The sequence below is a fragment of the Anopheles coustani genome, chromosome 3 (genome assembly GCF_943734705.1).
Source record: "Anopheles coustani chromosome 3, idAnoCousDA_361_x.2, whole genome shotgun sequence".
NCBI lineage: Eukaryota > Metazoa > Arthropoda > Insecta > Diptera > Culicidae > Anopheles > Anopheles coustani.
The window spans coordinates 75148603-75171760 of NC_071288.1; the positions used below are offsets into that span (position 1 = coordinate 75148603).

Sequence of the window (23158 nt, forward strand, 5' to 3'; positions counted from 1 at the left end):
GTTTTTGTAATTTTGTACAAAATTAAATATTTAGTTAGATCCAATTACTACTCACAACTGAACAGCTTTTACTTTTCCTATAAATTACAATGTCACACAATGTGCCGTTTCCACTTACTGCTTGTATCCGTAGTTTTTATAAATGAATTGTATCGTTTTAAAAAACAATAATGGCGTGTCTACGAAACACGTTTGGCAGTCTCTGTGTTACGCATGTATTTAAAAAAGCATACGCTTGTGTTGTTCTAGTGTTTCCACGCTGCATCGTGCTTCCCTCTTCGGAGACAAATGCATGCGGTGTGGTTAAATTATATCACATAATCATTAGTTAGCACGTTACAGATAGTTTGTTAAAAAGGGTACAACATGAAAACAAACATATTTCTAATGTTTTTTACATATTACAAAAAATAAATTAGTTACCTCCTACAACCCGCTAAAATGTATTCGGTTTCTATCGTTCCGTTACGATGGAAACGATCAGAGCTTTGTTTCGTGGCGTACCATGCCATTCTTGGTGCCGTACATTCGGAACCGCGTTGGCCTTCCGACACCTCCACCTCCCGCCACACCACCATTGTGATACGCTTGCATTCCACCACTAAGTGCATCAACGCCACTGATAAGATCCAGACTGTGGACGGCAGCCGCTTTGCCAGAGAGACCCGGCACGCCACCGTTGGCAGCCAGAACCATTCCCGCTGGGCTGCTACGATCTACCGCACTCAAATTGTACCCATGAGCAATTGCTGTGGCGATGGACGGCTGTTGTTGGGGTGATGACGATCGAAGCAGGTTTTGTGGTGTGGCGTTCAACGTTTGCCGTGACACGTTCGATCCACCGGTTCCACCGTTTGGTAGCAGCATCGTTCCACTCGGCGATCCGCCTGCACCATTTGGATACATCGATGGTACGCCACCGACGGTCGTTGGGGACATGGCTACGCTCTTGTTTAAATTATTCATCCGCTGCCGAACCAGTGGTTGCTGCGATTGTTGCTGCTGGTGGAGCGTTGGTGTATTGTGCCCATTGGATAAATTAGTGCAGGGGGTGGCATTTTTCAAATGCCGCTGAGAGCTGGACGATAGGTTGGACAGGCGTTCCGATTCGTTGTCGTCTCCACTGTCCACATCTCCGTCGCTGCTATTCGTGCTTGCGATGAAGTGTTCGTTTTTCACCTTACGACCTTTGTTTCGTCGGTAATACTTGAACTCGCGAGGTAATGTGTATGATCGGGGTAAAGAAACCTAAAATCAGAAACATGATAAATCATACAAATAAATAAGTAAACAAATATAAAGATCTAACAGGGGTTTAAATTCGTCAAGCACGTTTAACACGTGGGCTGCCAATTGTTTCTTTTTATAATACACAACAATTATTCTTTTATTGCTCACCTGACTGTCGATGTCTGATGGTATACGATGGTGTCCGTTATGGCCATCGTCACATCCAGAGTTGTCCAAATTTTCATCACCACTGCTCTCGATTGGCGGATCACGTTCCGACTCTTGCAACCTAGAAAATGGTAAAAAACGTATGATTCAGTTGCCCCTCGCCCGACATCATAGGATCCACTGGCGCTGTGATGCCGTCTACTCACCTAAAGTTGGCCGCCTCTCGCGCAACCCAATCGAAATAGATGCGCGAGTTCTCGAGATAGTGCGGGGCGAGGAGAATTTCCGGTGTCTTTGCACGCTGCATGTTATGACGCTTTGTGTTGTTAAGGTTGTTAATTGCACCACCGGCTCCGTTAGACGCTGCTGCGCTCGCTCCACCCACGCTGGCCATCACGGCCGCCATCGTTGCCGTCGTCGCCGTCCGGCCCGACTTGTTGCTACTGTTGGTGTTATTCGCGCTACCGCTGGCCGATCCGGATTGCACCGGGGTGGTCGGTGTACCGCGACTGTCCAGTTTGCTTCTCGGCGGTGGCACAACGTTGTACGGGAAGGGTAGGTTTTCCGCACCGGCCCCGTTCTCGGTGCTGCTGTACGTGCCCGACACTTGCCGCGGGTGGTTTGCGTCGGTGTACAGCCGACCGTGAGCATCGTACAGGATCGCCCGGTTCGATTGGGCAATTTCCGTCGTCCGTGGACTGATCGAGGGCGCCCGGCCGTTGTTGGTGGCACTTGCCGCACCGTTCACTACACCCGTGGGTGTGTTGGCTGCTGCGTCCGCGTACAGATTCACAAAGTTCCCTCGGTAGTTTTCCGCGAACGGGTTCCGGGGGATGTTGTTCGGGAGGATTTTAGCGCGCGGAAGAACCTGACGCGTGAGGGAATTGCTCTCGCCGGCGGAGATTTGTGACGAAATCGGAGACATGTTGCGATTGCCAGCGCTTACGTTCTGCCCTGCAAGTGTCGAAACCGCCGAGGTTGGTTGTGCAGCGCCAGTGTCCACCAGTCCTGCGCCCGGACCACCAACACCACCAGCACCCGCCGCAGTTCCCTTGAGGTTAACCAACGCCGATATGTTGATTCCGTTCAGTCCGAAGCTGTTGTAGATCGGATCGTAATTACTGTTGAACTTGTTCAGGCTGTTTACGTCGTCAAGGTTCGCTGCGAGCAGTAGGTTCAGGTCGTTGAATGATTTGTTAGCGACGATCTCCGCCATGTCCGGACTGGAAGTGCGCCACTCGATCGGATCGATGTCGATGTGCTTTTTGGCGCGCGGAATCGGTTGCCGAGGCAACGTTGTCTTCCCATCATCGCCGGAGCTGAGCGTTCCGGTACCTCCAGGGCCACCCAGCTTCCCCTGTTTGATTTCTTCCTCGATGATCTTCAGCTCCGCCAGTTGTTTCTGTTTCTTCTCCTGCAGCTTCTGTTGAATGTTTACGCGCGATCCGACGCTGCTGCCCTCGTTTTCACTCGATCCGCCCGTGTGGGAGCGGGGTAGTGGCCGCCTCCAGAAGGGAATAGCCATCGGACCCATGTGTTGCTGTTGCTGCTGTTGGTGTTGCTGCAGGAACTGCTGCTGGTGTTGGTGTTGGTGCTGTTGATGCTGTTGCTGGAGTACCTGGTGCGCTTGATGGTGCTGCAGTAGCTGCAGGTGTGGGCTTTGTCTGAGTAATTGATCGTTGACACCCCCACCCCCAGCACCGATTCCTCCTCCTCCACCCATTCCACCGGCACCTCCATTCGCCGTAACTCCTGACCCATTCGAGGAGGCAATGGCAAGATTCGGCGGTGGCACAAACGTAGTCGGTTTCTTCTTCTTACGCTTCGTTGCCGCATTTACCGGATTAGAGAACCGACAGTTGAACACTCCCGGTATCGCATGAGGGTACTTCTGGCCACATCCTCCAATGTGCGCCCCTCCGCCGGACCCTCCCAAACTAATGCCCCCGTTCTTACATCCGACTCCGGCGCCCCCAAGTCCAATGCCTCCGCCCCCGTCATAGGCACCGTCGTGTCCAACCGGGCACCGGCAACCTTCCGGGCAGAAAGGGGAACACTTTTCCGCCACACGGCCACCCGCCTCGTAGCCGAGACGACGCACGTGGAAATACCGATAGTACACGACCATGAAGAACAGTCCGGCGGCGAAGCTGCACAGTACCGAGACCGGTACCATGTACCACCCTTCTGGCCGGTTGGTCCACACGCCTACCATCCACAGGCACACGAGCAGGCAGTTTTCCGCAAACATCACCACGTAGAATGTGAGCTGCGGAGTAAATACAAAAAACCAGGGAAAAGGTGGCATTAATTAGTATATGGAATCAGAACTTAACAGAAATTATGTTCCCTTACCATCTTTTGTCGATGTCGCACCGCTTGCAGGTTAATGTACGCGAAGATGTACACAAATGCAATCAGTCCACCGAGTGTCGTTTTCTTCAACCGCGAAATGCGTTCACCGTGGAATACATTTTTCGGCGAAATCAACCACAAAAACATGGAAAACCAGTGTAGTACTAGAGAGAGGAGAGAAAGGGAAGAGCAAATATCGAGCATTCAGATTTAAATTGTGATGTAAATAATCCACTGATCCGACAGCACCGATTGCCGAGTGACTTACTGATAACGAGAAACACCCAATGACTGTAGACGGACGCGTACACCGTGAGGGAAATGACGCGCGAGATGACCGTGCCGAGGCGCCAGAGAAACTGAAAGATTACACCGAGCCAGGTCAGCACGAGCCGGTGTACGTTCTGGAGGCGCACGTTCTTGCTGAAACTGGCCAGCGCCCAACAGACACTGAACAGTGAAAGCGTGGCCGACACCATGTTGAGGTCGCGGAACGTTTTCTGTTGCTGCTCGGCCAGATTAGTCTGCTGCACGAGCGCGGTACTGGCGGGCAGATGGTGACCGAGCGTCTTCAGCTTCAGGCTGGCAAGTTGTGCCTCATTCTGCAGCGTCACGAGGACGTACAACTGGAGCAGCAGCATCGGAGCCGCCTCACAGAACGCATGCACCAGCCGGAGCATGCAGAGATCGCGCACCTCGTGTTTGACGTGCCGCAAGTCGACCGGAACGAACAATTTTGCGTACCGCCAGAGCACCCCGAGCTGTGTCACGTGCAGGGCCAGTACGATGTAGCGACTGTATTGCGAGTAACGTCCGTTAGCATCGTTCGCGCCTCCGTTGCCATCGCCGTCGCTGCCGTTGTTGGAGTCCGAGTTGAGACTATTTTGTTTTTTCTTCTTCTTTTCAAGACTGTTGTTGCCCGTGACTCCTTCGACATCCAGGGGAGGCCCAGCCGTTGACGCTGTAGCATTACGGATTTTTCGCTTGTTCAAGTACCACCGAATGGACACGATCTGCCGAAAGCAAAAGCAAAAGCAAATAAGTTTAGTATTATGGAATATGTCTAAATAAATTTCCCTTCGAATTGCGTAATTGTGAGACATTTTACCTGTGAAATAACCAGTGAGAAGGTGACGATCACTATGACAGCGGCAAAGTAGGTGAACTTTTGACGCTCGTACAGCGCGTAGCCGAGGACGACATCGAACACCACGTCGCAGAAGTAGCCGGCCAGCGAGATCACATTGAACAGCACATCACAGAGTGGCAGAAATTCCGTCATGGTGTGGCTTTGGTGCGATGAGCCCCTTTCCTGGATCGATTTGATGTTGAAACATGTACAACACACGGTGTGTATTTCAAGCTTCTTGCAGTTCTAGGTTATTTTGACGGCGATGTCTGCTTGCGTTGCTGGGATTTGGTTCATTGATCTAATAGTGAACAAATAGCTAGATGCTGTCGCCTAGAGGGAAAAGCAATATAAACAAAACTCAATGAATTAGAACTGATGCATTTTAATGTGGGAAAAAGTTCTTGCACGATAAGCATGTAATTTATTCAATACGTGACATCATACGACCTTTGGTTCGAGAAAAACTTAACTGTTTCTGCAAACATGCCACATCTTGGTGTTCTTGAAGGTAATAATTATAGCCTAACATAATTTACGCATTCTTATCGCGCTTCTCTCACCTTAACGTTATTGAAACAACGATCTAAACAATCCATTTGAAACGAAACAGTTTTTGTTTATTTTCAACATTTGCATATTATGCGGTGGGTGCGGCGTTTCGTATTCGCAACATTCATGTGCGTCATGAGAAGGAAATAGATACGAAGGAGCGAAGAGCTTCGTTGAACATTCACTGCACATACCAGCCTTCTAAGTGAAAGAACAAGCTCTCTGATTTACTCATCCACCGTGGGTCGCATGCTCATATGAAAGTGGTGTTACTAAGCTTGCAACAACCATAAACATTCCCACGCTTCCGAGTGACGAAGAAAAAGCTGTGAAAAACAAGTTCCTAGCATCATAAAGGGAATGATTTATTGCAATTGAAGTAGAATGCACTTTTCAAATGAATCATATTAAAGAATCGTAATGAACAAACGACTTCAGTATAAACGATAAGCGCATGATAAATGAACTACGAATGAAAATCTATTTTTTTTTTAGTTTTTATTGGATAAAACCATTAATTAACCATATCGATTACGTTCAGATTGTTTGCCACTTAAAAATAGCATAAAAGAACCAAATACCTTCAATCAAAGACTCTACAACCTGACTCAAAAACATGACAAAACAAAAGACTTCAACGTAAGCGACGAACGCATGATAAACTAAATACGAACAAGAAGTCTCTTAATTGGAAAAAAATGTAAATAATCAAATAAAATTCTCTATTAAGCATATTTTACATTACATTACATTAAATCAATCCATCGCTCAACCCCGAAAACAATGTGAAATAAAAGGCGTCAAATAAGCGACGAACCCACGAAAGCCAAACATAATACAGTAAGTGCAATCTAAAAGCGATCATGTAACTTTCCGTTTATCTGAAAACATGAGATGTTAAAAAAAGAAAGATGTTTCTATAGTTCATCTTCCTTTGGATTTTTAAACAATCAAAACACTAGCAAAGAGCCACGTGCGTAATTTACATTTCATTCGCCTCGAATCGATATCATAAAAAGCTGACCGAATGTGGGAACAATATGGGAAATGGCCAAACAGCAAGCTGAACGAATCGAGTATCACCCGATCGAAATCGGTGTCATGATCTTGTGTCACATAAAGTGTGATGGGAAGCAGATTTGAAAGGAAAAGGTGGAAGAAAGGAAGACTAGTAAAACCATCTACGACCATATGGTCGTTTCCTACGCTAGAGTTATCTTTATCAGTTTTAAAATAATAATAAATTCTAATGTACATAAAACAGCTTACCAATTTTCAAAAATTTCGTTGTCTGGCTTCGGCTACAAAGTTGATTTTTTTATTTTATAGATATTCTAGCCGTTTCTAGGCCCTTTGAAATTACTACGGATTCTCTCTCACAGCTGTGATATCCGCGATAACTTTAAAATGGTTTAATTTTCTTCCGCACACTTTACTATCGTTAAAATTAATAGCATTGAGCTATTTTAGCACTTCATCGGATGGCACACACGTTCGGTATGGACGACGGGAGTACTTTCACGCACCAATCGTTTCCACAAGGACCATCCGCTCCCCGTTAACATTGAAACGAACGCAACCGAGTCCTTATGAGAATGGCTTAATTTTACTCAATTGCACCATAATTTGTTTCGCAATAAATAATTAACTCCGCTCGACCGGCGGACTACTGATCGGTAGCCAATTAAATGCCCCAACATCGGACGGTGGGTAATTTTTGCGCCGTTGCACTGGCGGCCTTTTTTTTGTTGTTTGCTACGTATCGTCGGATCCTGAATTCCAGGAAATTGATTACTGTTGATCGCCGGCACGAACGCTGTCGTTTAAAGAGACAACATAACTCACTTGACACATCGGTTTGCTGAAGGATTACCGTGCAGAACAAACTCCAGGAAGGAACGAAGTCTTACACGTAAGGGGCAGGTTTTCTTCTTCTCATTTCATTCGAATCCCGCGATTCGATCACCAACCCAATGCAACCTTTTTTGCTGCCCCAGCTTCGGACTCTTTCTTTCTTTTGCACCGCGTCATCGACGATGGTTTGCTGGCCCGTTTCGACGAATTGCGACAGTCACACCGCGTAGCGGAACGGAACAGACGGACGGACGGAATTCAGGAATTCCAACAATTTCACATAAACAAACGGTGGCACCCCGTGTCAGCGCAGAAGGGTCCCCTTGGCACACCAATACACCGGCCAGTATGCTCCCGTTGTGTGTACGCACGCGCAATCAACAAGAAGGGGTGGAAAGCTCTCGCGTGGTACGATCATCCGAAGACGGTGACCAATGCTGGCATGATCGCTGTGTGTGTGCGCGCCAGGATCTTGCGGAGATCAAACTCCTCGACGATCGTTTGTGGTGGTGTCATGTTTCATGCTGCTTCTGCTGCTGTTGCTGGTATTGCTGATGATCAAGTCTTTCTGCTGCTGCTGCTGCTGCTGTTGCTGCAGAGTCCCTGCACAATAAATAGCCACACTTACGGTATGGTGATGAAGTACCTCTTTGAGTCGACGCGTAAAATAGGCAGGATATCGGTTTTTGACCTTTTTTCAAACTAGGCCACCCTTTAACAACCACTAGGCACTGCCACAAGACGCAGGTATTTGATGACACGTAGAAGGCTGTGCCTTAAATTCTGCTTCAAAGCACTTCAGAGAACTCATTCGAATGCTCCTTTTTGTTTCAAACACACGCACAACCCATTACACACCTTCGAATCGATAAGCTTTTCGCACAGCACAACGAAACACTCAACATCCACTAGAATGCGTATTGCACCACATACTGCCTCCGCGAACTCTTTTTTCGTGACACTTTCGACCGAACGTCCGCACTATTCCATCTCCGCGCGAGCTTTGAAAGCGGAATGCCAAGAGGTGGCTGGAAACCCTTCAACACCTTCGGATATTTCTTGCAGAACCTCAAGCACACCAACACATGCATATGGATGAGGTGGTACGACGAACGAGAAGGAATGTTTCGCGAGGTGTCTGTTTGATATCCTTTGAATAGAAATGGATGTGATTAGATTTAAATAATTGAAAAATTACGCATAGTATTTTGAGGTAAATAAAATGATTACAGAAAAAGAAACATACCAAAACAAACGTATAATTTGAATTTGATGGATGCTGCAGTTTATTTACACCTGTTCTAGAGCTGAAAGTCAATTTGACAGTTCCACTTCAAAATATCCGACAAACGTCAAATGGATCTTGGAAAATCGGTGATTACGTTCGTGATCAGGTTTTTGCACGATTTTTTCGAAAGCAGTTTATATTTTCCATAAAAAGAAGAAATTGTGATACAACTACATTGTAAAGCGTGAAATTAAGACGCGAATAAGCATTCGACCGCTCCGGTACTGTGTGGGTCAGAGTCCAAGTGTACGACGCGAATGAAACGACGTCTGCTGTCGGTTTTCATCACTCCACGGCACGTAAAATTCTATAGCTGCCGGTTCCTGTCGTTCTTTGGCAATCATGCTGGAGCTGTAGACTATAGGTATCCCCTCAGAATGGAATCTCGGCCACCAGTGTACCAGCGGGCCTACTTCGATAACAACCGACGATGGAAATCTGCACCGTATAAAGGGAATTCATCGGCCACGAGTCGATCAGGGAGGGAGCGTTTTGAGTTTACCCTTATGAGCTACAACATACTGGCACAGGATTTACTGGATGGCCACGCGTTCCTCTACGCAAACAACAATCCGCATGCCCTGCCATGGCCTCAGCGTTACGAGCGGCTGATCGCGGAAATCAATGCGGTTCACCCGGACATTCTGTGCGTGCAGGAGCTACAGCAGGACCACGTCGATATGTTTTGGACCGGACTGGCTAGCTTCGATTACGCGCTGCTGTACAAAAAGCGCACGGGTGGAGAGAAAACCGACGGGTGTGCGGTGTTCTACCGGCGCAATCTATTCGATCTCGTAACGCACCACGAGGTGGAGTACTTTCAGCCGAATGTGAACGTAAGTAAAGCTCTTTCGAATCTTAATTAAATAAAGTTGTTCTGAATGATCAATAAATTTCATTCTTCCATCGGCGCCAGAAACTAAATCGCGAGAATGTGGCCATTATCGCCAAACTGGCGCTGAAATCGAACCCTCGAACAAATCTCGTCGTCTCCACAACGCACCTCTTGTACAACCCCCGGCGACAGGATGTCCGACTGGCGCAAATACAGGTGCTGCTCGCCGAGCTCGATCGATTCGCGTACAGTGGAAAACTGCCGAACGGTATACCGCAGTACCATCCGGTTATACTGTGCGGTGATTTCAATCTGCAGCCACATTCAGCACCATACCGGTTGCTGACCGAGGGGTATCTGCGTTACGATCAACTTTCGGCCCGCACGCTCGAACCAGAAAACCACAGTTTCGGGGAATCGACTGGAAAGCACTTTTTACCTCATTCCCTGGGTATAACCGACGGCTGCCAGCATGACACCTTGAAGGACCGGGGTCAGACCCACCGGGATTCAACCGTTCCACCATCGGATGCGACAAAAGTAGGCGTTTGCTGTACGAAGAATATGTCTTGCATAGGCAGTCGAATAATTTGGTGGTCAAACCATATTTCGTTTATCGTCCCATCCGTTTTAGCTTTATCACTCCAATTATGTCAGCTTTTGCAACCCATCTCCATCACCGGAAGCTGGTTCCAGCGAGCTCAACGGAACGGTTGGTTCGAGCGAGCTCAACGAATCGTCTGCCTCACCGTCCCATGAAGAAATGGCAGGCAAAAAGGGATCTCCCAAACAGGAATTTTCTACCGGTTCGCTCAGTCATCGGTTTGTGTTCAATTCGGCCTATCGTCAGGAACCCGGTAAATCCGCGAGCAAGCAAAGCCAAGGACAGCAGACAGCCACCACGTTTCAGGATGAGTGGATTACGGTCGACTATATGTTCTACACGCCGTTCCGATCAGTAGCAGAGTGTAATCGAACCCTGCCCAACTGGAACCTAGAGCTGCTCGGCACCTACGCGTTGCCTACGGTCGAGCAGTGCTCTTGGCAGATTGGTCATATACCAAACATGTTCTACGGGTCGGATCACTTTTCATTGGCCGCACGCTTCGCACTAACCACGCCGACGGAGAAACCGTGACCGGCGTACCATAGTTCGTTGAGTATTGACTCAATGGTTTCGTTATGCTGTTTCTTTTTAACTTATTGTGACACACTCTGTATGATATATTGCTTCACATACAGAATAAATGACGCGGAATATGAATGTCTTCCTACCGAACAAATAATTCTTTTGCGATATAGAAAAGTATGCCATTTTTAAAACCCAATTTGAGGCAAACTGTCCCAGTATGTAGTGCGATGCGACCACTTACATATCAACACATAAAATAATTAACTTTTCAAACATTTTGAGAAAAGAATAAGTTCGTTAAAAAATCGTTACTACTTCTTTATTAATCAAATGTTTTATAATACTTCAAAGTTGTTAACTCTACCCTCAGGCGTAAGTTTAGTATAAAAAAAAAAAGAAAGGCATCTTTTTGTTCAGTCATGAATGGTTCATAATAATGCACTGGTTTTGTTGATTGGTCGATGAGGCAAAAGCCCCACTAGAATACTTTCGGCAGGAGTAGCTGGTAGATTGGAATGTCGTTATGTTTCTTGTGTTACTAAAATACTGTTCTACACTCATCTTCTTCCATATCTGCGACCTGCGACTCCCGATCGCTTCTCGTATCAATCGTTCCGGCAGTGTCTTCGGGCTGTGCGTTGGATCATAAATTGTGTGTTTCTTCACTGCCCGTCGATGTGACCATAACTTCCCGGTTTTCGTAGGCCCAAAACTTGTGAAACTCGATCAGAATCGACACGACCGTCTCCCCGTGGCCACAGTTGATCAGGTCCTTCAACGTGATTCGTGTCGGATCGGCCGGTTTGACCATGTCGAAGATTTCGTCCTTTACGTCGTCGAAGTTAATCGGTTCGGCCCGGTGCGCCGACAGTTCCTCCTGTATGCCTTTAAAGAAGTAGTTCAGCGTGAATGCCGTCAGGTAGCCCTTGTGCTCCACGTCCAGAATGCGAAACAGGTAGTGCAGGCTCTGTGGTTCGGCTCGGTTTTCGAGTGCGAGCACAAAATCGAGATACGTCTTGTAGTCCATCTCGCCGTCGTACGTAAGACACTCCGCGAACACGCGATCGAGAAAGATCGGTGTCAGCGTACCGGAACCGTAGCCAATCAGTTCCTTCTTGCTCAGCATACCGTTGTGGTCCTTGTCCAGATTGAGATAGTGTCCGTACACCGACAGGGCTGACGGGGCTGAAAACCAGTTCAGCTCCTGGGCGTCCTTTGGGATCTCTTCGTCGCGCAGCTCAAGCAGATCGTCCAGGAAGCTACAGGTCAGCACATCACGAATGCGAATCCGCCCGGTACGCAGGGGATCGAGGAAAAAGAAGAACTTTCTTACCGTGGTGCACACGTAGAAGCTATGGAATGATTTCTCCAGCCCCTCCAGCTGCGGGAATGTCGGGATTAGTTCGAGTATGTACGACTCCATGTCCGACTCGCTCAGGTAACCCTGCCCGGTGTAATCGTACAGCGAGAGGCCAATGCGGGTTTGCTGCAGCCAAACTTTGCGCATCGCGTAGTTGAACAGCGACATCACGCTGATTTTCCCAGGGTACATGCTGGACGCCAGCAGCCGAGCGAACGTCGTAGCCGTAAGGTAGCGTTTAAACTTTTCTCCAGCGATCGTAGCTACCTTGCAGTAGTTCTCGTAGTTGATGTACTGTTCCTCGCCGTGCAGCGGTGGAGTGTGGTTCTTCTCCAGCAGACTCCATAGCAACTTGAACTCGTTGTTGTCCAGTAGCTCCTTGCTGCGCTTCTGCAGGAACAGCGTGCGCGCTTCCTCGCGCAACTTCTGCGCCAACGAATCAGCACTCTTCGGTAGATCGAAGTGAAACCGCGGAATGTAGCGGTACGAATCGAACGAAGGACCACCATCTTTCTCACCCTTTCGATCCAGGGCCGTTTTGAACTTTTTGTTCCCATTCAGCTCATCGTGGTACTTTTGAAAGAGAATGTCTTCAATCTCGTCATCAGTTTGTGACGCATACTGTAGGCGAATATCTTTTTCCATTACAGCAAAAAACAACAACAACAAATTATTACTGATCAAACACACTACAAATGAAGGCTACAGCTTACCATGCTGATTGATTTTATCCAGATTTGCAAGCAGTTTTTCTTTGAAATCAGTCATTCTTTACGAGATTTGTAAATGCCGAAATCACTCATCTCGAATTGTTTGTATACAAACGGTATCGTAGCAACCCAAGAGTACTAAAAGAGGAAGCAATGGAGGTGGGATCAAAACACTTTGATGGATTTAGACAAATAATTTTATTTTTTGCTGTTTTAGTTAGACAATTAGATTGTTCATAGACCATTGGGGTTTTTCTGAACAGTTAATGCATTTCAGAAATAATCAGGATGAATTTTGTTACTACTTTTTAAACTTTTTATAATTAAACATAAATGTTAGTTTCGCCATAATACAGTTGGTCCCCGCAGTACGCGATACTCGATATACGCGAATTCGCAATACGCGATTTTTTAAAACTGACAGCTCATAGCGTTGCTCGAGTTTTGATTAGTCAATTTTACTTTGTTTTGGTAGAATGAAGTTTTTAATATGCACTTTTTAACAGAGATATTATTATGCAATATAAGAAATGGAACACTCATTAGTTATTTGGATAAAAGATATGTTAAATAAGCGGTTCCCTCTCAGTGTCAACTCTTCAATATGGGGTATAAACGATATGGCAGAGGAAATCCGCAATACGCGAAAATTCGATATACGCTATTGCGTTCGGTCCCAAACATTCGCGTACTGCGGGGACCAACTGTACTCTGCCTTACTTATAAACACTTTGGGAAATTTGTTTTCAAGTTTTTTTTTTTAAATGCTGTTCAAAGAATAACGTATTTAATTTATATGGGTCGTTACTGAAAACTGTTTTGTTTAACAGATAAAAGGAATCGTAAATGATAATATGATAGAATATATAAGGTACGCAAAGTAATAACGGCCGTTTTTGTACTTGTGTCGTTTTTATTAGAAAAAACTAGTCCAATAAAAGTATTGCCCATTATTCTATATTACTTAAGTTAAGAACAAATTTGTTCTACCTTTCGGATAAACCGCGTATTCCAATTCGGAAAAATACTACGCCCTTGACCCCTCCTTCCGTATCGTGCCTAATTAGTTCAGTCGTAACGATATGCCCTGATGATGCTCTTCTATGTTTACGGAGGTGCTGCTCAAAGCAAGACAAGCTGTCGGGAGTGGTCATTGGGGGCCGTTATTTATTTGCGAACCTAATACTGTTCTATCTTGAGAATCTTAAGTACATTTTTCGGTTTTATAAAAAAAATTATTTCAGATCGCATAATTTCGTATTGTTAACGACGATAATAGATTTGCTTAAGAATGCTTTTAATTATTTTGACTTTAACAACTAATACATATGGCGTTAAGTTAACAAAAGGGATTAAAATGGGTGAATAAGTACCGAAGGGCGACCACCATCGCTATTTATCGCCATCGCTTTGTCGGGGGTGACGATTCGTTAAGCTTTAATTCTCTGCATACGGCCTTCGTAATGGTAGTCACTAGACCAAACTCTTCTAGCTCTCGTATTTGCTCGATCAAATTCGGTGCGGTTAGGTTGGCGATCAGCTGTAAGAAAAAGGGAATGAGATTAGTTAAAACGGTGCCTCAGTTCGGATACACACAACATCCCGGGGGCCATACCTTCTTCAGTGCTTCCTTTTGCTCATCGGTGGCGAACCCGATCAGCACGGCACCCATGTTCACTCGATTCACGTTAATGCAAACGTCTGCCACCTCGAGCAGGTTCAACCGGAACGAGATCGGACACTTTTGCAGCATGACCAGCGAGCGGGCGAGCATGGTGTCCTCCGTAAGCGATTGCTCCCGGTTGGCACTGCGGAACGGCTCCTTGATCAGTATCTCCCACGCCATCCGGTACCCCTCGAGCCCGAACAGCTGTCGCTGGGCCGATACGACGTCGATCAGCGCGCGCAGGTTCGACACCAGCCCGAGCCGGGCCATCTGCTTCAGGATGCCGTTCCAAACCTGCGGCACGTAGATGCCATACCCGATGCAGATGAGCGACAGCGCCTCGAGGCCCTTCGGGTTGGTAGCGTGTGACTGCCAGAGCATCTTGAGCAGCGCCATTTTGTCCGCGCTCTCGAACTTTCCGATCGACAGGTGATGCATACCGAGTGATTTCAGCAAATGAACGCACCGGAGCGCCACGTAGCGGTTCTGCGTGAAGAACTCCTGGTACGAGGTACAGTTGTCGTTCGCCAGTTTGCTAAAGCACTGGTAGATCTGTAGCTGCTTGCCGATGTCGGATGAGCCCGTCGATGCGTCCACGCTGGAGTTGAGCTGGGCCACCAGAAACTCGACACTCTTCGAGCGCTCCCAGCTACTGAGGATGTAGTAGGCCCGGGCCATACACTCGTGCACGTTCGTTTCGTCCTCCTGGCTCTGGTCGGACACGTTGTGATCGTCGTACAGGGTCTCCTCCATCATCTCCTCAAAGCCATCACCTAGCCCTGGACCACCGAACATCGTGAGCCACTTCTGCAGCAGCGCCACCTGGATAGCCTCGACATCGAGATTGTGCAGCTTGCCAATATCCGCGGCGAGATCGTTCACCTTCACCTTCTGGAAGCACGAGTCGCTGTACAGTGCCCGGATCAGCTCTTGCGGTTGCTTCACCAGCTGGAACTGCTTCTCGTCCGTCACCCCGTTTTGCTGGAGTAGCTGCTGAGTCCGCAGCACCGGGTACTTGCGGTAGATCTTCTCCATTTTATCCTTCGCCTCGGGAATGTTGGACAGCTCTTGTTCGTAGTTGCGGGCGAACTTGTAGCACGTGTGGGCCGCCTTCACCTGATCGTCCCCGTCCAGGGCGTTGCACGCGATGTAGTACAGAATATGCAGCTTCGACGATCGATCTATTACTGAGTCTACGATGCGGAGGATCTGCAAACAAAAAGATAACTCAATGTGGTTTAGCCACAATTCCTTTTTTTCATCCAGTGCAGTTTTTGCGCACTGCGTGAAATTCAGTTAATCGCACTGCTTTAAATTCTTAACTTACTATTGTTGAAATAATTTCGCGATGTTGATTTGATTTTGAATTGAATTTGATTGATTGAAAGAAGATCGCGGCTATTATCTTGCTGAAAATCAATTTTTCATTCTTCGCATCATCAGTGAATTGGATCAAAAGGATGCCGAATCATGTTTTTAATACTTCTGAAAAATATCACATAAACTAAGCATATGTTGCAGAGTTTTAAGATGATCATCATGATGAATTGAAAATATATTATTTTGCGTTTTAGGAATTTCCTTTTAAAAACTATTGTCGTTTTAATTTTAACTATTGTCGTTTAATGATTTGATTCAGAATTGATTCAGAAAAATTCTCAAACTAATGTAGTCAAAGGGAAACATATCGTTGAAAACTACAAAACTTTGTTCAAAAAAAGAAAATTAAGAATTAAAACGAGGGTGCGTTTATAAGAATTCCGAGCACTGCTCCAACTTACCGCCTGCAAGAACGCTTTGTTCTTCGTTTGTCGGTTCCACTCGGACTGCTGGAATAGTTCCTTGTGCTGTATCTTGTACTCGTTGATCGAGTTGACCACGGTCGAGCGGCAGAAGTAGTCGTTCATCTCGTTCGGGTCCAACCCCTCCAGGAGTGCCTTCATGTGCACCAGCACGAGCAGCTTGCGGTAGTTCTCTATCGTGATGTCGTCCTTGAGCAGACTCTTCAACGGCTGGCGGACGAACAACCAGAACGGGTAGCGAAACTTGGCAATCTCCGGCAGCATATCGCCATCCGGGTGCACCCGCATCCACGCCTCCAGCTCGGCCTGGGCGGGCCGGTGCCGTCGGCGGCCGGTGAGCGTCGACTGCATGTAGCCTAGGATTTTACGCCAGTGGACAATCTCGTCGCTTGCCTCGCTGAACTGCGCCAAGATGTCGAAGATGGCGAAAAACTGCTCATAGAAGTAGCTGTTCGCATGCTCCATGTACTTGGTCAGCTGGGAGCACAGTAGCACCGCGTTGCCGATCTCGTCGAGGTATGGCCGCACTTGCGCCAGCATCGCCTCCGATGTATCGTGCACCTGTACCTGCTCGTGCCCAAACTCGTCCGTGTGGACCGTAAAGGAGAGCTCCTGGCGGCCGAAGTAGGTGACGATCTGCGAAACCACCATCTGCTGATAATCCCAGCTGAACGCGTCGCTCATCTTGCGCAGCAGCTCCACGCCGATCAGCTTGTGCGTGAGCTCCTTCATTAGGTCCGCTTGCGAGTGGAAGACGAACGCCTTCTTCGTCTTCAGGGCCGGGTCCAGCTTACACAGCTCGTGGAAGAGCGTGTAGCGCAAACGTTGCCTCCGCTCCTCAACCGCCTTTTCCTCCTGTCCGAGGGTGAAATAGTAGAACTCGAGCAGCGTGTGCAGGGAAACGCGTTGCGACTCGTTGGTAAGTTGTGTTCGCAAGTAATCCAAGCACATATCACGCTGTTCGCACGTAAATAGCGTCATTATAGCACCTTAAATTAAAAAAAAAAACAATATTTTTAAGAAGGAAAATGGTACTCCGCATCTTAGTGCCTACATTGCTACACCGCCTCTCTTTACCAGTTCATTATCGTTCATTTATTCGAACTTCAATTCCCAGCCGGCAATTTTCGCAACTTATTTGCAATCGATCTAAACAGGAAAGAGGTTGGTTTGGCGTATTGAAGTTTTGTAAATTAAATACTTACTACTGTAGTTGGGGTCCTTCTGCGATAGCATATACTTGATGGATTTACGATACACGTTCTCGGCGTAGTTCATCGGTACAAGCAACCCGATCGCGGGCTTGTAAGACATCAGCAAGTGTACGACGTTCACCACCGGAGGGTACTGTTTCGCCCGGATTAGATGGTCCAGGGTGGTCTGGAATTCGTTCGAAATTAACACCTCATCCATCGGTTCCATCCGCTGCAACAGGTGCACGAACGTTTGCGACGGTTTGGCGTCCCGCACTCGGCACAGCAGCACTTGCATCGCCAACCCCACACACTTGACGATCGTTTCCTGTTCCTGCACGTGCCGGTTCCGCGGCACGGTCACCTGATCGAAGTCATCGTTTACCACGTCGAACGTGGAAAGCGATTCCCGCTTCGAGTGGCCGTTTGTTGGTGGGGATTTTCCGTTCATCGACACGATGGTTTCCTTCGACAGCCGCTCGTACATGGAGCTAAAGACGGGCTCGGGAACGATCGTACGGCGGTGGCTTTCGAATTCAATTCCGGACGGGTAGTAGCGCACGCCGATCTGGATCCAGCGCAGCAGCTCGAACCGGATAGCCGTTTGAGCGGGGCATCCGCCGGTGGTGCGGTAAAGTAGCTCGCGACAGATGGGGAAGGTAAGCGGATCTTCGACCCAACCGGAGCACCCACTGTCATGCAGGAGCCTCATCTGCTGGGCCAACAGCAGCGACACGATGCGGTGTACCGGGGTGAACGCATCCGGTTGGCGCAAATCGGACATCTCTGGAAGCTGGGCCGCCAGCAAGCAGCTCATGTGGACGTTGTCCAGCAGCAGCATCACTTCGTGCAGACAGTCCAGCAGGTTGTACCGGAGCAGCGAGGAAAGGCGGCGGGATGCACCAAGCAGCAGGTCGAGAAATTGTTCCCGATTGTCCTTGATCTTGGAGAGCACGAATCGAATGCCGGCCTGGAGCAGTGCGGAGCGTTCGGAAGCGTCGTTGAAACTTTGACACGTTACGGACAGCCCGAACTCGGTGCGCAGCTGAACGATGTTAACGATCTGTTGGATGCTTTTCTGCTGCAGCGGTTCCGCACGGTGTTTCAACATTTGAAGTGCCTCGAGGTACGCCATCGCCAGGTCTTTTGAAATCTTTCCTCCGTCGACCATGCGCTACACAACCAACGTAGAAATGATAAATTTTAGTCTTTGGGGTTTCTACGCAGACGATTTTGCAATATCATCTGCAGGCAAACATGTAAAAACAGATGTTAAAAATCTTAATCTAAGAAAAAAGTCTAAGAAATATGAGCGATGTTGTACGAAACGAAAACGTCTAAAAATGACGAAAGCTTAGTTTTAACTTTTAAATCAACAATAATTAGCCTAATCAGTTATTAAAACAAAATATCGAATGTAAAAAGCCCGTTGATTACCGAAAATGAATGGTAAAATTAACATTCAGAACTGTAAGTGAATAATGTAATCCGAAACATTCGTACACAAAGTGCAGCGTAAACAAAATGCAAATATGATAAAATTTAAATGTTGAGTAAATATATTATCTATTCAAAAAAGCAAGGAAACAAAAGTGATTCCAAAAGTTTGAAGAAGAAAAAATTGATAATACTTAGTTGGGACGACAGCAAAAATTATCAGTTCGTTTCACCGAACAAAGTCGAGAATGTCCCGAGAAATTGAAATTTTAATCTTGAACCTTACTCAAAATGTTTGATAGTGTTATTTGAGGTGAATACATTTTGTTCAAGTTTATCCTACAAAATTTCACAATTTCGCTGCCGATTACAGGGTCAGATATTAAGATTTACTACAGAGAGGAAGGACTATGTTATATTCTTCAAACAAATCGGTTCAATATTGAGTAAAATAAGATAGCAACGATCATTAGTATGACTTAAAAAAGGGGTTTCCGATGAATGCGTATTTAAAAAAGGCACCACTTACGATCATCATAGCAATGGATCCCCGACAGCACTGCTCCTTCCGGCTCTTTTCGAGCCCATCGAGATACTCGGCGGCGGCCAAAATGTCACCGTACTCCGCCAGCTTTGCCAGCACGCTCAAATCGGTTGTGAACGCGAGCTCCGGTGACGCCTTCACGATGGCCCGGATATCACCGAGCATTTCGGGCAGGTGCACTTTGAGCACGCGTTGGACCAGCAGGCGAGCGTTGCACGGAGCCTTGAGGCTCCAGCCATACTTGATCTTCAGGCACTTCAGGATTTGTGATTTTTGCTCGATCAGGATTTCCTTTGCGGTCGGGTGTCCGCCGGTGGCGTACTTCAGCAGCGAGGCGACAGTCGATGACCAGGGAACGGGGGCAGCACGCAGTATCGTTAGTATCATCTCAAGCTGCTGCTGCTCGTCGTACAGCAGCTCCACGAGCGTGATGCAACGCTGGTCCCAGAAGCTATTGTACTGGTTGGCGACCAGAAACTGGATGTAGCGCTCGATCTGCTGGAACAGTTTTACCTCCTGCCCGACAAAGAACTTGTACAGGAACTCGGTTACGATGCGGGCGAGCAGATTGAGGGGCGTTATTTGCAACAGCCGAAAGGCGGTGCTTTCCATATCCTCCTGCATGTAGCAATCGAGGCTGGCTAGCAGGTTAAACTGCTGCTTTAGCGTAACGAGATCACGCAGCGCAGCGGCGAGACGCTGCAGTTCCTCCATGTTGCTGTCGAACTGAAGCCGCAGGTCGATGAGCGGAAAGTTCACCTCCTGCAGGATCTTGATCGCGTCCTCGATGAACGTGAGTCCGATCATTGGCCAACCCGGGAGCTTTTGGAACGACTTGGCGCGGCCTACGATGAACTGCACCAATTGGTTCATCAGCTGCGGCAGGTGATGAAGCACGGGACTAACAAAGTGCAACAGCCACTGGATCACGTGCAGTGGAGATGTCTCCTTCGGGATGGCGCGTAGCAAGGCGGTCACTTTCGCATCATCCAACTGTGGCAGGATGCTGGCAAAGTGACGCGACCAGATCAGGCAAGCCGCATCCATGTCCTTCGGGAACAGCTCGGTGCATAGCTGTGGTAAATTGTCGTGGTACACGAACTGCTGCCAGTCTTGATCGATATCGAACGGATCAATCAGTTGCAGCGTTTCGATTCTTAGTACGCGCTCGTTGATATCGATCACAGGATCCATTTCAGCGTTCTGTAGGAGAGCAAACATACAAACATCAAAATATATTTTTGGCCGTCATTATCGGAAGATTGTTTTAGCTTCTCTTCAAACCACATACCCCACCGGTGGACACTTTGGAAAGGAGAAACTGAAGGAAGCGTTTCTTCATGTTTCTATCACCAATGCTGGCCCGGCGAATGCTGGTGAGATAATCCGTATCGTCGACCGCCGCCAGCACCTGCATCAATTTGCCAAAGATGGTCTCCTCGTTGCCCGCCGTCGAGAGCTCGTCGAGAAGCAGCTTGGCCCGAGTCTTGTGCACGAGCTGTAGGTCAAGATCGAACTGCTTCGCGAACACTTCCGCCTCATCCAACCGGCCAATCTTGAGCAGCTTTAGCAGCCGTAACGAGGGATCGGTCTCGGAGAGTATTTTCAGCTCGATCTCCTGCACAACCGGCTCCTTGTAGGTCTGACCGGCGATGTAGTAGATATTGGCCGAGTTTTTCGGCTGCTGCAGCAGCCAGGTATGTTCGGTCATTTCCATTTCCTGCTTTATTTCCATGGCTGTTTGAAAGAAAGCGCGTGTGAATAAATCGTTTTTTGTGTAAGCAAACTAAGATGTATGATGCTTACTTGGGAAATTGACAATTTTCATCAACTTCTTTCCATTCGCGTCCGCCTTTGTGGTGATGAGCATCTCTATAACATCCGCCGTGGCCTGCAGAGTAACAATATCGTCGATTCGGAACGTGCATGGTAGCTCCGACATGAGTTTCGTTAATGGGCATATTTCGAACAACTGTCCATTGTTCGTGAGGGCAAAACTAAGCGCAAAGAGGAAATAAATATCTTAAGTATGGTCTTAAAAAAGGAAAAACTTATCGATCCTGGGGCTATCCTTACACGCAGTTCATAAGGGTAAACATTTTCTTCACTCCTTTATACTCCGGTTTCAGTTGAACTTGTTCGGCTTTTTCTTCGCGGTAGAAAAAGATCGTATCGCTATTGGCTGCAGCGATCAACGGTACGCTGGACTGCTTTCCCAGGTGGTAGTGGCGGAGCGCGATGAAGCACACGATACGATCTTCAAACTTTTTACCGATCAATCGCTCGTACTTAGCAACATCGGCCAGTTGGTCGGGGTTCGACACGGCATCGATTGATTCCTCCACCATCGATTCATCCAGTGCGACCCGGTACAGCGTGCCGCGGGTGGTCTGCACCAAAAACCGTCCATTTCCCGTGTCGCAAATGCCGGCAAACGATGCACAATCGGTACCACGGTCGGTTGGTTCGATCGCACTATAAAACAAAATCAAAATTGCAATTAAATCTATTTGGTTACTAGACAAAGCTGGCGTTACTTACAATTCGAACAGCTTCACACCGGTAATATGCAGCCCAAAGATTGTCCCGTTTGAGAGCCCACATACAATAATGTTACCACTCGCTGAGACGGTGATGGTTTCGACCGAATATTCAACGTCGAGAATACTCGCTTCGTTGCAGCGCTTTTCATCCTGAAACAGTATGATGGCACTGTCCACCGATATTACCAATCGATTGTTCTGCAGGATACCATTGACGGTAGGAGCTCTTGTGATCTGCAACAATTGTGGGACAATCGAGTATGTAATGGCGTCTCGTAAGGCGTACGCGTTTCCATAATTTCCTACCGTTTGCTGGCTCGAAATACGCAGTAATCCATTCGTGCAGAACACACCCACTATCGACTCATCGATGGACGAAACAGGCTCGACACAGGACCACATAATCCACCGATAATTACACTTTTACACCGTAACAAAAACACAATCGCTTGTTTGCTGCTGACTGTTGACGCCAGTTTAGAACCGCCCTTTTTGAAAAATTGTATTTGTGACAGCTGACAAGTCAACAAAACCAAAGACAATTAACAGACAGGTCGGGTCAAAGTTGTTTTTTGCTCCGCCATTGTTGTGACAGTTGGTTAAAAAAGTGTTTACAAAAGTTTCCAGCCCACTTGTGGGAGATCTCCGCCAAAATCTTCGCGAAATACAGTGACCGGCAGGGAAAAGTGCCCACTTCGAATTTTGATGATTTTCGCTCAATATTTTTTTCTCAACCCAACTAAATATACTGCAAGTATTTTTCGTAAATTGTTTAACATATTTCATATAAGATCCACTAATGAGTAAGCGAAAACAAACATATTTTGATTTCGAGAAAAAAATAATAAAAAAAAGTATCTAAAAAAACAGTGACATGGAAAAGTGCCCACAAAGGCTATTTATTAATATACATAAAAACAAATAATAATAAATACATCTTAATATTTAATGTGCCCTCCTTTAGCTTTTAGCACTTGTGCAAGGCGCTTTGGCATGCTCTGCACTAGGTTTTTAAGGTGTACGGGATTTAATTCATCCCAAGCGCGCAAAAGAGCCTCAAAATATTGATTTTTGTTTGAAACACCAGTCTTGTTCACCCTGGAATCAAGAATTGCCCACAAATTCTCAATCGGGTTAAGATCCGGATCTCGGAATGGATTTGAATCGAAAGATTCGAATCCCTGTAGGGATTCAGTTTCCCCATCACTACTACACTTTGTATTACTGACAGCAGGTTTTGTTGCAAAACCGACTGACAGCATACAACTTCAAACTGACAGCATTCAATCAGAATTGTGAAGAAAATAATTATAGCCGCCTGGATGACACTTGTTTCAGGACGTGACAAAACAGGCAGTTT

General features: G+C 47.1%; 4 protein-coding genes across 4 annotated transcripts; 1 reads left to right on the forward strand and 3 right to left on the reverse strand.

Annotated features, from left to right (window-relative positions):
• Positions 1-39: 39 nt before the first annotated feature.
• On the reverse strand, positions 40-5167 carry LOC131266636 (uncharacterized). Its single transcript, XM_058269237.1, has 7 exons — positions 4862-5167; positions 4022-4766; positions 3754-3917; positions 3017-3667; positions 1605-2956; positions 1399-1519; positions 40-1248 (listed from the first exon to the last, which is right to left on the reverse strand). Exons 1-7 carry the CDS (start codon positions 5033-5035, stop codon positions 481-483), a joined length of 3975 nt encoding a protein of 1324 aa, XP_058125220.1. The 5' UTR covers positions 5036-5167; the 3' UTR covers positions 40-480.
• Positions 5168-8716: 3549 nt separating this feature from the next.
• LOC131272515 (protein angel) lies at positions 8717-10694 on the forward strand. Its single transcript, XM_058274271.1, has 3 exons — positions 8717-9412; positions 9493-9951; positions 10046-10694. The coding sequence occupies exons 1-3, from the start codon at positions 8834-8836 to the stop codon at positions 10547-10549; spliced, it is 1542 nt and encodes a 513-aa protein (XP_058130254.1). The 5' UTR covers positions 8717-8833; the 3' UTR covers positions 10550-10694.
• A 151-nt stretch (positions 10695-10845) lies between these two features.
• Positions 10846-12713, reverse strand: LOC131272671 (serine/threonine-protein phosphatase 2A regulatory subunit B'' subunit gamma-like). Its single transcript, XM_058274494.1, has 2 exons — positions 12617-12713; positions 10846-12538 (listed from the first exon to the last, which is right to left on the reverse strand). Exons 1-2 carry the CDS (start codon positions 12669-12671, stop codon positions 11187-11189), a joined length of 1407 nt encoding a protein of 468 aa, XP_058130477.1. The 5' UTR covers positions 12672-12713; the 3' UTR covers positions 10846-11186.
• A 1079-nt stretch (positions 12714-13792) lies between these two features.
• On the reverse strand, positions 13793-22200 carry LOC131271595 (kinetochore-associated protein 1). The gene is made up of 10 exons (XM_058273081.1): positions 22105-22200; positions 21797-22032; positions 21332-21730; positions 21062-21252; positions 20547-20992; positions 19241-20458; positions 17287-18448; positions 16061-17070; positions 14229-15488; positions 13793-14153 (listed from the first exon to the last, which is right to left on the reverse strand). Exons 1-10 carry the CDS (start codon positions 22198-22200, stop codon positions 14010-14012), a joined length of 6162 nt encoding a protein of 2053 aa, XP_058129064.1. The 3' UTR covers positions 13793-14009.
• Between the last annotated feature and the right edge of the window lie 958 nt (positions 22201-23158).